This window comes from Melanaphis sacchari, unplaced genomic scaffold (assembly GCF_002803265.2).
Source record: "Melanaphis sacchari strain LSU unplaced genomic scaffold, SCAv2.0 Contig93_pilon_pilon, whole genome shotgun sequence".
NCBI classification, from domain to species: Eukaryota; Metazoa; Arthropoda; class Insecta; order Hemiptera; family Aphididae; genus Melanaphis; species Melanaphis sacchari.
Window position 1 is genome coordinate 61,200 of NW_020271665.1, and position 14,064 is coordinate 75,263.

The following is a 14,064-nucleotide window of genomic DNA, read 5'->3' on the forward strand; positions in this document are numbered from 1 at the left end:
GTTCGTTAACAATACCTCAATATTCAAGTTCATCAACACAACCTCAAAATTCACGTTCGTTAACAGTTCCTCAAAATTCAAGTTCGTTAACAATACCTCAATATTCAAGTTCATCAACATTACCCCAAAATTCATGTTCGTTAACAATACCTCAAAATTCAAATTCGTCAATAGTTCCTCAACATTTAAATTCATCAACATTCCTTCAAAATTCAAGTTCATCAACATTTCCTCAAGATTCACGTTCGTTAACAGTTCCTCAATATTTAAGTCCATATTATAATAATATTTCTACCGGATCTACTCAAGTTCCAATTAACTGCCAAATAGGTTCGTCAATTGCTAAACAAACTTCAAGTTCAATGAATACATATCTACCAGTTAATATAAATTCACAATTGTCAAAAACTACTCTACCTCCAGTATCTTCAAATAAATGGCCTCCAAATCTTTATCAACAATCGACTGCCATGAATTCACAATCTTTGAAAACAGCAAATTCGTGTCCATTAAATGTAACAAATACAACAAACATTCATAAAAATTTGTATAATGACCCTTCGTGCAATGAATGTGCTTACTTACAACCATACATGGATTCTACCTCATCGTATTTGCAGTCGTCATGTAATGAGAATAGTCTAATAATCAATGAACATTCTCAGCTTGTAAATTTACTTACACGTCCTACAAATCATGTACAACCAATACCGAAAGATACAATAAGAAATATTACAGCAACTATGGCATCAATTAATAACGCCTATATTCAAGATTTAAATAACAGATATAATGTTTATAATCATGGAAATAGTCTTTTGAACCAAAATAACCTACAAACTCATGAATATAATCCTCAGGTAATTATCATCATTACTATATTAGATTATTTAATTATTACTTTAAATTTAAATTTTATTAAAGTCTAACATTGAGTAAGATATAATCAAAATTTGAAATAGAGCACCAAATATAATTCAAAGTATGGTAATTGATATTGTTAGTGAGAATATAGGCAAAATTCTGCAAAATAAGAATAGACGACGGAGGTGTAATGTGGTACAGAAACTAGTTTCAAGTAAGAAACCTTAGATTATAATAGTATAAAGACAGAAAAGGAGAGGCGTAGTTAGTTAAAAAAATGAAAAGTGCAGTATAAGAAAAAAAATTAATATGATGATTTTTGTTTAACAGTTAGCAAAAATGAAATTAGGGCAAAAAAAATGAAAGTATATAGGTTTGCCAAGAACATAAAATTACAGAGATTAATCGAAAAGATTACTAAACAGTATAGACTATATTTAAAATACTTCTATTTTTAAAAAGCATTAATAACATAGTTTTTTGAAGTTTTGTTATATAAATTAAAATATATAAATATTGTATAGGTTTCACCAGATTTGCCTGATGCACAACTACCTAACATGCCAAATCACCTGGATTCTGATACGAGAAATAAAATGGTAAATATTAATTAATTTGTTGTGGAATATGGAAATTAAAATTCAACAGCAGTTTGGGAGTGAGCCAGTTTTTAGCATCTTTTGGTTTTACAATAACTTGTATTTTTAGGAAGGCAAGGGAAGGAGAAACAAAATTTATGCTACTTTTTATACAGCTCTACTGACAGATTTAAGTTTATAAAGCTAATATTTAAAAAATATATAATTAGAGTTTATGGGTATTATATTATTGCATTAGATTTGCACAGTTAATTTTATAATATGAATCAATATTGTATTTTATTTTTATAATTTTAACTATATATATAGTTGAAAGATTGAATTTCTACTAATATAAAAACTATGTAATTGATCATATTTTTAATGTATGAAAATTTTCTGTTTCAGAAATCTGATTGGCACTACCCCACTTAAAAAAATATCATCGTTTTTAACTAGATTTTAGATTATTTAATCAAAATTATTATAAATCATTAAAATAGTATTGTTCATTATACATTGGTTTTTATCATTTAATCTTTAACTTCATCTTTATTTTTAATGAAATTTAAATTATAATATTATTTTCTATTTATTTATATATTTAATTAGTAAATGTTTATGACATGAATAGTTGTTATTCTAATGAATATTATTAATAATTACTCACATTGCATGTTTTAAACAATACAAATAAATAAGTATGTTTTATTATATAATTTACTTTAAGTCTAATGTATAATTATTTGTATATCTATTATCTACTACTGTTTTTATAATTGCATCGAAAAACTATCTAAATTCTAAAGCAATTTAACTAAAATTGTTAATTTTTGTTTGTTATATTCAAATTGCCTATTACTATAATAATTAAGAGGTTGAAAACCAAAAAGTGTTTTCTTGTAGATTATACAGTTATGTTGATAGTATTACAACTTTACTGTATGTAATCACACTAATCACTAATTTAGTAATCAAAGTAAATTACAAACAATGAAGGGGGTATGTTAAAGTTTATATATATATATATATATATCGATCTTTTGTTTTAAATTAACTAGTAAAAAAATTATATTTTTACATGGGTATTAAAAGATAATTTTAAATTGGTTATTACAGAATTAGACTGTTAAAATAATATGATAAATTAAAGAATTATTTGAACTATAATTAAAAACTAATATTTATTTTTGATACAGTAGATAAACAATGTAAAATTATTGATTAAATGTCTTTTAAATAATCATAAGCATTGATATCGAATTTAAATATAACTTTGGTATTTAAATTCTAAATGTTATCATATTTTTGTTAAGATTATTATTTTAATCAATATACTTAAGTACATAATTATAAATTAATTATATCTATAGCAAGGCCATAATTTTAATGAATCTTAATTAAAACATTAAATTATTTAAATAGTATCTAATAATATATTATTCATGTTGGAATTATTTGATGTTTAAGCCCATGAAAAATTCAAATTATGGCCTTGTTTAAAAAGCGTATGCCTTCATTTTGACGAGATTCGAAATGTATGTTTTGTAATTAATAAAGATTATTTTTAATTAAAATGTGTTTACCTTCTTTGTTATTATACATTAAATTATATCTGTTGTACCTTTCATAATATTATCCAGGGCGATGGAGGAGACCAAACACAAAACGGATAATGACTTCGCACATTTTTAATTAGCCATTGCGAATTACGTTTAATATAAGGGTATTTGAATACATGCATGCATATATACATACATTATATATATATATAATACGTATATATGACAGGAATTCATACCCAAACATATTGTTTTTGTTTTACTAACATAACTTATGTTCCGTAGTTCCAATTTTGTGTTAACCCAATTAGTCAAATATCAGGCTAATTATCGTTGATTATAGAATAGACCATTCTATAATCATTGGCTATTGTTATTATCAAACTTAAAGGCAAGAAAATAATCTTTGTCTTCTCATTGGTTTTTGTGATATTTAAATGTTCAAATAAATTTATGAGTATTTTATATTTTATAATACATTAATACTATATATAAAAATATTCAAAACTTGCTTGAAAATTAAAATATCAAAAGAAACAGATGACACGTATTAAATAATATTCCTATTTTAAAGTTAAATAATACGCAATTCGCTACAATATTAAAGTTGGCAAAAATATGAGTTTTATTGAAAATAAGTTTTTGTTGTAGGTATGTTTGCAAGACGGAGACAACACATGCAGATATAGTAACATCCTCTTTATAGGTATAAAAAATGAATAACCACTTATAATAAAAATAGGATCGTTGCTTTTGATACTCTACTACTCGATCGAATTTTTAAACCACTATTATATTATATACTGCACCCGAAATGTTGTCACCCACCGAATAATATACTTATTATTAAAGAAAATTGAACTACGAATTTCATCAAACGTATTCGTGAAGTATGGAACTAGTAATTAGTGATCACATTAAATAATCTGAATCTTAATACAATTTATATTTACTATTTTCTACGCTTCTGTAACCTAGGTAATGATCGCTCGCTGCACTTCATAAAATCCTGTGATGATTGATCTTGCATTTATAATTTAGGATATATAGGTTTGAAAAAATAACCAACTAATCAACTATATAGTTAGTTCTAGTAAATTTAATGTTAAATGATACATATCGGCTTGTGACAATCCCTTGTCATACAGACTGTTGAAATGGAGGAGTTGAATAATTTCAACACAAAATGGCCAAGTGTTATGTTTTTATTTACGAAAATATTCAGCGTTTCTATGAATTAAAAATAAATTCGGATCCAAGTGACGGTAAAAGTTGTAGTAGCGATGTAAAGTGCAAACTCCACAAATCCATTTTTGATTAGATCCTGTAGGCCCGAAGAACGGGTCTCCTCGCAGAAATGTTTATTTAATTCACCATCTGAACACTTCTGTATACATTTTTATATAATAAAGCCAAAAGCCCATAAATATACAATACAATCAATGCATACAAATATATTACATAGAAAAAGACCAAAGGTCGTCACATTTTATTAATTTAACTTATAACACGCGTGGACATGGCAATATAACTCTCCGAGAATAAGTAATCATGATTTGAATCTGGGCTTGTTTCAAGCGATGATGTTAAAACGAAGCCAGATAGTCTGTTGTTATTTGATTAATTCTTATTCTATAACGCATCAGGACTCGAGTAGAAGCCAAGTTGCACGGTAGTGATTTTACAGATGGTAGATATTGAAGGGTTCGAGCCAACTGACTGAGTGTTGTCCAATATCCTTCAGCTTCATTGTGGCTTGTTCGTTATTGTAGTTCGTAGCGAATATGACAATCTCGAGAATTAACAAGCGAATGTGTGGTTTTTGGCATCATGATATTGATCGTCATAGAATAATGAGCGTCGGATCGTAAGAACAGTAGAAACCGACAATCAATTAAATTGTGAATGTGTTTGGTGCCTAATTTAATGTAGGTAATAAATTATAGTATCTACATCTGATGTACATAATATATACCTACGTAACAGACAACAATAAAACGACGACACCGCTGACTTACTACATCTCTCCTAGTTACTGATTTCAAAGAGAAACTAAAAGTAGGTATTTTAATTTACTTAAACCCGATCTCTAGAATTTAGAATTGGATATTTGTACACTTGTACACCGAATTTGACACAAAACAGATGAACTGTTATACCTCTGAGACGTCGTTTACCTAGTTTTATATTCGTTTTACTGTAAAGTGCAGCTTTAACCGGTTTTTAAGGTCGTTTTACTCGACAAGTATCCGATTGCTACAGGTAGGTTAGTGTATTTATCAACTCAATAGGCCGTTCCTTTGACGGTCAAGTATCTTGGCCTTCATTTGGACAAGAACCTTAAATTCGAGAAACACGCCCGCATAGTAGCTAGCAAAGCCGATGACGCGACGAAAAGACACGCAAATAATGCCAAACACCGGTGGTGCAAAATTTCATAGAAGGAAGCTCCTCACTTCAGTGGCATAATGCTTTATGACGCACCAGTGTGGTCATACCACATGGGACGGAAAGGATGGACCTTACCAAACAGGAGTAATAGGAAAATATGACCAAGAGTAATTGCGGCATATAGGACAGTGTCAAGAGAGGCTGTTGAAATCATTTCGGGAATGCCACCGCCGAAACTCACAGCAGAATTCAGAAGGCCCACGAGGGTGGAAGAAGAAAGGGAAGGAGCAGGTGATAAACTAATAGAAAAATGGCAGTCAAATTGGGACCAAAGTGAAAAGGGAAGATGGACACGCCGACTTATACCCAACATCAAGGGTTGGCACAATAGAAAACACGGCATGATGGACTACCGTCTGACGCAGGCCCTCACAGGCCATGGATGCTTTTCTTTCTACCTACATGGTTTGGGAGATTAGCATCCCCTGCATGCGTGTTTTGTGACCATCAAATAGATGATGCCGAACACACAATTTTGCATTTTATACACAAAGACGAAACTTGGAAATCGCGGTAGACGCAGACCTCAAACCAGAAAGCCTAGTGGAGACGATGCTACAGTCAGAGGAAAAATGGGAAGCAATACGGAATTTTATCACTAATGTCCTAAAAGTCAAAGAGGAAGAGGAAAGAAAACTACAAATCGTTAGTCAAGGTTCTATAAATGTACGTATGCCGAAGGCAAACTTAAAGGGGATAGAGCCCCTCAACAGTGTTAAAGACGATGTGAGGTACTAAACGGGGGACTGTCCCAGTAAGTACCAAATAATTTGTATTTGTTATGCCAAATAAACGATGAGGATGGGGGGGGGTGAAATGACCAACATCGGTCCCACCCCCCATCATGTATTTAAATGTAAAAAAAAAAAAGGCCGTTCCTTTGACTTGAGTGTTGTGTCACATCTACTGACAATCAGGAAGCTCAATAGTGACCAGTAATTAATAATTTTTGAATGATACCATTCTGAGTTTTCCAAGGGCATTACCAGTAAATGTCATATAGGTATCGACCTAGTAAGTACATGGGTTATATAATATGTAACATACACGATACGCCAGTCGTGGGAATGTCGATTGTTATTCATGCGTCAAAAATTCCGGTGATATTGAATTGAGTCCATGCTACTTTTATGTGTTTAAATTGAGTCCAGCTTACTATCTTAATAACTTTGAATTGAGTCCGATAGATAAAATGTCATGACTACCTATATAGCCGGTGACTCACTATTAGTTAATGCTTACTTAATTATCAAATTATTACTAGTGAAAAATGGAGTGTATGTTTAAATATTCACCCGTAAAATACTTATTTCTCCTCATACAATTTTTAATATTTTGTTGTATTTCCAAAAATAATAAGATAAGTACCTATGTACTTGAAATTTCCAAATTATTATTTTCAATACCTATATTATAATAAAATTTCAACTCTTTTAGAAATATTTATAAGTATAACAAATTTTCAATTTTTTCTTAGTAATTTTTTATAACTGTCGATAAAAAAATATTCTTTAGGTAAAAATCATATTTATTTATTATTATTTTTAAATTAATTGACTCTTTATTTTTATTATTACAATTAAATAAAGGGAATCAACTCGAATAACCTAACAATATTGGTCGGACTCAACTCCAATAATTGCATATAATATGATGTACGAGTGGTAAGTACTGTAGTGATAGTAATTATTAACTTTATACATTATAAAGTTATGTAGCTCAGCGTGTTCATTATTATTTATTACACAGTTCCTACAGATTATACTCTATTAGAGTACCTATATATAAGTAATGAGTACAACTGAATAGGTACTGCAGATCAAAAAAAAAAAAAAAAAAATACTATAAAATTGTTGAATACATCACTAGAACACAATCACTTTGGAACCTAACTTTGCTCTATATTTAATACTTTTTTTGACCTTTCATAACATCGGTTTTTATCCATCAATATATCACAAAACATAATTTAGAAATATTATAATTTTTTCTGAAAATGTGTAAATACTAAATTATACGATTTTCAAGTATATCTTTTGGTAAAAAATAGTGATAAATACACGGTTATTTCTATTTATCAAGTAAACATTTAATAGTCTGGTGTTTTATCTAAAATATTATGCGATAAAGCTAACCTCAGAATCATTATTAATAAATAATAGTTATAATTTATATTAAAATATGTATGTACATAGGTAATTTGATTTTATTACACTATGACTCATGATTTATCATTTATTCTGATACCGATAAACTATTATTTTGAATAATTAATACTACACGTTATCTCTATATATTATATTATAAGCTATTATTAATAATTTTATCAGTGTTTTGCAGGAACCGAAAATAATTGTGTTTGCGTGTTTTAAACTGTAATTTTTCACTATATCAATTGCTATTAATACTACGTGTAAATACATAATACACAATACTCTACAGTTATTATTATTAATTAATTAATTAATTTATTTATATTGTTCTTAACGCTGATTCTAATAATTATTATCGTATTACGTATTTCAGAATTTGGATCGTGCTGTCATTTTTTATTAGATGTTGTCATGTTGACCTTCGCGGCTACGCGTTATTTACTAAACTTAATGAGATTTTCATTTTAGGAGTATATTTCTCAACTTAACAATTACTTAGTTTTAGTATACAACTTTCGAATATTCGATGACTGATGACGTATAGTTTTATAGTTTTGAATGAAAAAAAATCAAGTTGTTCACAATAATATTTTATGAAGACCAACGTGAATGTGTTTTCAAATCACGAACAATGCACATTTCTAAAATGTATTAGTAATTTAATCTGCATTATACTGTGATATAGGTTTTTAATTTAGGCGTTTTGTGTTTCGGAAATGACATGTTTATTTTTTAATTATCGTAAAATTTTCATTGGTTTTTGTTTTTACCATTCTTAAGTATTGGAATTTATATTTTTAAGTATTAACTCAAACACATAAAAACCACATATCTAAGTTAAAAAGTAAAAGAAAAAAAATTGTAGACATACCTAATCAGCAATCAGTTATCCATGGTTATGCACTTAATGTAATATATTATTTTGTTATTACTAATTTTAAACAGAATAATAATGAGTTAAAATTAAAAATAATAACCTTTTTAAATACGGCATATTATAATAAATAAATATAATGATGTTTGAAATTATAAAGAACTGTCAGAACTGCGTACATAGTAATGTGAATATGTGTGTGTGTGTGTGCGCGCGTATATTGAGCATTGGTGAACGTACAGTGAATATTTCGATTTCTATATTTTTGTACGCATTATTATTTATCACATTCGTTGTCAAAAGTTCTGAGACCAATTATTGACAAATTTTGGTAATGGCTACAACATCATAATATTTGTAGTTTTCTCGGAAGGTTTTTTAAATGTTTTAATGATAAAACGAGTTATGATTATTTTTAAATAATTGTAATATTTTACATATTTGTAATAATTTGTAACACAGATAATGTTGTTTCCTTTAAATTTTATTTGTAAACCAGCGTTTCTCAACCTGAGACTCGCGACTCCCCTAGAGGTCGTCAACATATATTAAATATATATATATGTATACGCATATAAAATAAATATTTAGGACCACTAAAAAATGTAACATTTATTTGGGAGGTCACCATGTTAAAAAGGTTGTGAAATCAGAAACACTCATGTAGACTATAATAGGTTATAAGCTATATTTACAAATAAATTATAATTATTAAGACGAAAAAATAACACTGGTTCCTGTTATATTCTAATAGTTCGACGCAATTATTTTAACGTTAGACACTTACTTCTACAATTATTTTTGTGTTTTTGATTGTTTATTTATCCATTGTTGAAACAGTTAAAAATCATGATACATGATATTATATTATAAAATATATTGTGTATTGATGTAACATGGTCAATGGGTCACTAAATAAATCATTGGTACTTTTTACTTATGAGTTATGACTTACTGAAAGTCAAATTATTATTTCGACGACTAACTGTACCTATATACAGATTTTAGATATTAATATTGAGCATCGAATTATCGCACCGCTTCTAATATACATAGATATGTGCATGAATATAAAATGATTCTTAACCATTATCGACCAAATTAATACTACCGATTAAATAGGTATTACAAACAAATAATATTACATCAAACGATTAGACCATGGGTCTACAAACATTTTTATTCATAAAATAAAAGAAGCTCTTAGTGGGCCAAAATCTATTAACACATATTATAATTTTTAATTTTATGGAAATATACTTATATACTTTTAAATATTTAAAAATAATTCTTATAATATATCTACTTAAATATACTTAATTTTAATAATAATTTTTATTAATGAGAAGCATGAAATTTATGTTTTCTTGCCAATATTTTATCAAATTCAGATTATTTATTGTCGTTTGGCGGGCCGATGAAAACTTGTTCGCGGGACCGTAATTTGTAGACCCCTGGGTAGATTAGACTATTGTAAATTTATGATTCATGTAGATAGATACATTTATAAATCACTAACAGGCAGTGCTTGATTTGGGGGGGGGGAGTCCCCTTTCTTTTTTAATTTTTTTTTAGCATACCCCTTCTATTTGCCCCCACGGTAATGTGACGGTTAATTTTATGTGGAACGCTCATTTATCAAACATCCGATGAGTCCCCCTTCTATTTTTTTTCCAAATCAAGCACTGCTAACAGGGGATGGGCTACCATTCTAGAAAATTAATTTATCTACCTTACAACGTAGCTGCACCATACTTAAGTCGCAGGGTATGTATGGCTGTTAAAATGTGTTCCCCAAAAATATAATTTATAGTTTTTACGATGATTTTAATCTTACTCGCAGCGCGACAGTGTCGTTACAGGTGACGGCGTCAGTATGTTGTACGTGCAACAATATTTTCACGTTTTTTTTCGTTCAACATAAAATAACTTATTAGTGCTTACGGACTTATTTTTTTCGAATGAACTATATAAATGTACTTAAGAGTACCTCATAACATTTACGTAGGTACCCACATACAATTATGCGTCGGAAACGCATCGGAACACGTATTGTGGAGAGTGGAGACAGCGACACTGATATGCACATATATACGTGTATAATAAGTTTAAAAGTACTGTTCATTAATATTAGACCAAAATATAATATAATCATATGAATAGGAAGATTATGAAGTTTTCTTAAACACATATGGTTTGGTTATTCGAAGAAAAAAAAACTGATAAATATTGCTGTATACTCGTATTATAATTTATTTTATACAGACATCGCCGCGGCAGTCACGTACCGTGACGTCACGCATAAGTTAAATATCACCGTAAAAACCGAACAGATAGTCCTAAAAGATTTTTATTGGTATTATTTTTTTTTCGTTCTAAAATAATTTTAACCACAGAAATTTAAAGATTTAGTTGGTCCTTTAAGAAATATGTGGCACGCTCTTTCTGAACACCAAGTCGTACACTGACTTAAAACCCTTTTTTCGCATTCACATTTATGTTCAACGAAGCGTCTTTAAATGTATGTGCAAACGACTTGATCCTACGGAATCGGATATGTTAATAAATAATAAACAACTCTGTTGTAGCTTGGCTATAGATACTTTATGTTTAATTATAAAAAATACTATTATAATCAGAAAACTGTTGGTCTGGTTGTGTAAGCACTCTATATGCACTTAATTATCGGAAGTTTATCATAATCGACGACAATAACTACAAACTACCTCGTATTTATTTCTTTATTTATAGAAACTTAATTTAGGGTTCCTCTAGTGACTAAGGGAACCCTAAATTAGACTAGAGTCTATTCTTATGTTTGCCGATACTCGCAAAACGTTATAATATTGGAAAATAACAATGTAAATTACGCTGTATTGGAACTATAAAATTGTTATATTTACCTATGTAATAGTGAAGAAAACTAACTATTGTTAAATCAATCTGTTAATATACAGGGACGGCGTCAAGGGGGGGCAAGGGTGGGCGATTGCCCCTCCAGGATCAGTTCTCGCCCTTCTTCCTTTATTTTTATTTTACGTGTCAGTTGTTTTACCACTCGCCAAAGTAAAGGTTTCTTCTTAGTGTGTCTTAAGCGTTATTGAATTTTTATTTGTCATAGTGTTTTTCTTAAATATTTTTAAGTATTGTAAAATTCAATTACAATTCTTTTTATATAATATATTATTGTTAAACGATTGTGTTTATTTTTATCATTATTAACCCTTTGTAGACCAACAATAAATGGTGATAGAAAGTTGATTTTTTTTTTTTTGCTTCTTTATAAATTATTATTTTTTTGATGAATTTAGAAATTAAGAAATTTGAAATTGGAGGTTTTTTAATATATTTTTAAGGAGTGGGACAAATAAGTCCCATTGGTCATTTAAGGACTATACTTAAAAGTCCCTATGGTCAGTTACGACACTACTATTTTCTTATTCCCCATGATAAATAAGTAATATATAGTTAAAATTTAATTAATTAATTAATTAAAAATATAATGACCATTTTAAATATGTATATAATTCATGTTTCAAATTAATAACAATATAAACTTAAAGAAAATAGTTATAGTATCAAAAACTAAATGGTCAATTTTTTATATTGCAGACTAATATTAAGAATATTGAGTGGTTATTATGTTCAATATTATAAACGTTTAATTCATAATTTATAATATCATGAGACTTTTGTTAAAAACATAGTTATAAGCATAAATATAACATAGTTATAACATAATAAACATAATAGTAGTAAAAACATAGTTATAAGCATAAATATAACACAATAAACATAATAGTAATGTACGAAAAAAAATAATAATAATTATAATACTAAAAATGAACACTATTTTGAATGATATTTATTAAAACATGGTTTCTTTTCATTTAAACAATATTCATTTCATCAATTAATAAATTAAAAAAATTATCGAGTAAATAATAATTAATAAATGAACAAACAACACTCAAGAACGAAAAAAAATAGCATACGTATAAACAATATATTAGGCGCGCGAGTGTTTGACTGAGAATATTCGTCAAAACTATAAAAATGTTGCAATAGACCATAGGGACTTCAAAGTCCGTTGTGATTATTGTCAATAAACACGTCATATTTATACACAATAATAATGATATTCAATGATACGTTCTGTTTCTCGGGATTATAACGAAAATAATAATAATAAAACCCATTGCTTATCTATACTGGTTCGCGCTTTGGCTATTTATATAAATATCGATATTTATTTTATGGGCTAAACTATATTTTATTTTATTATGTGATATATTTAACGCCATCTATTTATTTCACAGAAAATTTTTTTCATAACGATGTACTAAATGTACAATGTCAGTCTCAAATTGTTTTTTGAATTCGAAATTATTTATTTTTGATGGCAAGAGACATTGAAAACTTGACAAAATTTGTTTATGATCTAACAAACGTCTTTGAATTTGGGTAATAAAAAAATCTAAAAATGGTATGAATATTGAAACACGAAAATATACCTAGGGCCATCGACCCCAGAGGAGTGGAGTCGCGATTAGGGCGGTCATAAAATCTATTTTGAATTTATCGCACCCGATAACTTGCGCGAACAATAATCTTATAATCAAACATTTTTAAAAGCATGTTTATATTATATTATATTATATTTTTCATTATTATAAGAATAGTATAGATAGAAAAAATATCGATCAATCTTATCTGTACTACTTTCGTCGATTATAGTTTAACCTGACCGGACCAAATGTCGCGGATCTTTTGTCACCGGATATTATTTACCGGATCAAATGACGTGGAACCATATGATCCTAGCCTAAATATAATATTCCATAAAAAAATCATTATTCGTATTTTACTGGGGGGGGGGGGGCACTGCTTTAGAATGTTTGCAATTCAAAAAAGAGATTCACATGCTGGTGCCACCAAGACCATAATCACCTGACGGGCTCGTACACTTATAGAAATTTCGATAAACATCTGTAAATCGTTAAAATGACACTTAAAAAATTTCAAACGAGTAGCTATTTGATTTACTTAATCAATTGGTTTAGGTTGTTTAAAAGCGATTATCATGCCAGCGCCATCAAGACAACCACCGCCACCGTCTTCTCATCCTGACGGGACAGTACGGGGTATGTCGTATGTATCCTTTTTATTCGTATTTGCACCGTATATCGTGTCTCGTAAAAAAAAAATGCTTTACCTATTGTTATTTGTTGGCGCCATGGGTTAATCTTATGTCTGAATAGCGTCGTAAAAGGTTGAAAGAAATATCGCACGTGACGTGACAGTATGTTGTACCTGTACGCGACAATATTTATACGTTTTTTTTTTTGTTAAACGTTAAATAACTGCTTACGGACTTGTTTTTTACGAATGAACTGTTCAAATGTATTTCGGAGTTTCTCATAATCATTACGTACGTACAATCATATCGGAAAATGCTTCGACAACGTCGGAAATACATATACGTATAGTGGGAGCGGTGACACTAATACGCAAATATTCGTGAATAATATTATAATAGTTAGGGCTGTCTGAATCATCAAATTCTCTTTGGTTTAAATTAT

The 14,064-nt window shown here is 28.8% G+C and overlaps 1 protein-coding gene across 1 annotated transcript in view; it reads left to right on the forward strand.

Moving 5' to 3' along the window:
- LOC112603003 (cell wall protein IFF5-like) overlaps positions 1 to 1,935 on the forward strand; it is a 19,918-nt gene extending 17,983 nt beyond the window's left edge. Inside the window, exons 7-9 of the mRNA XM_025351401.1 lie at positions 1 to 860; positions 1,389 to 1,463; positions 1,851 to 1,935. Of these exons, the coding sequence (XP_025207186.1) occupies positions 1 to 860; positions 1,389 to 1,463; positions 1,851 to 1,877 (962 nt within the window). The 3' untranslated portion in view covers positions 1,878 to 1,935. The remainder of the gene's footprint in view (positions 861 to 1,388; positions 1,464 to 1,850) is intronic.
- Positions 1,936 to 14,064: the final 12,129 nt, after the last annotated feature.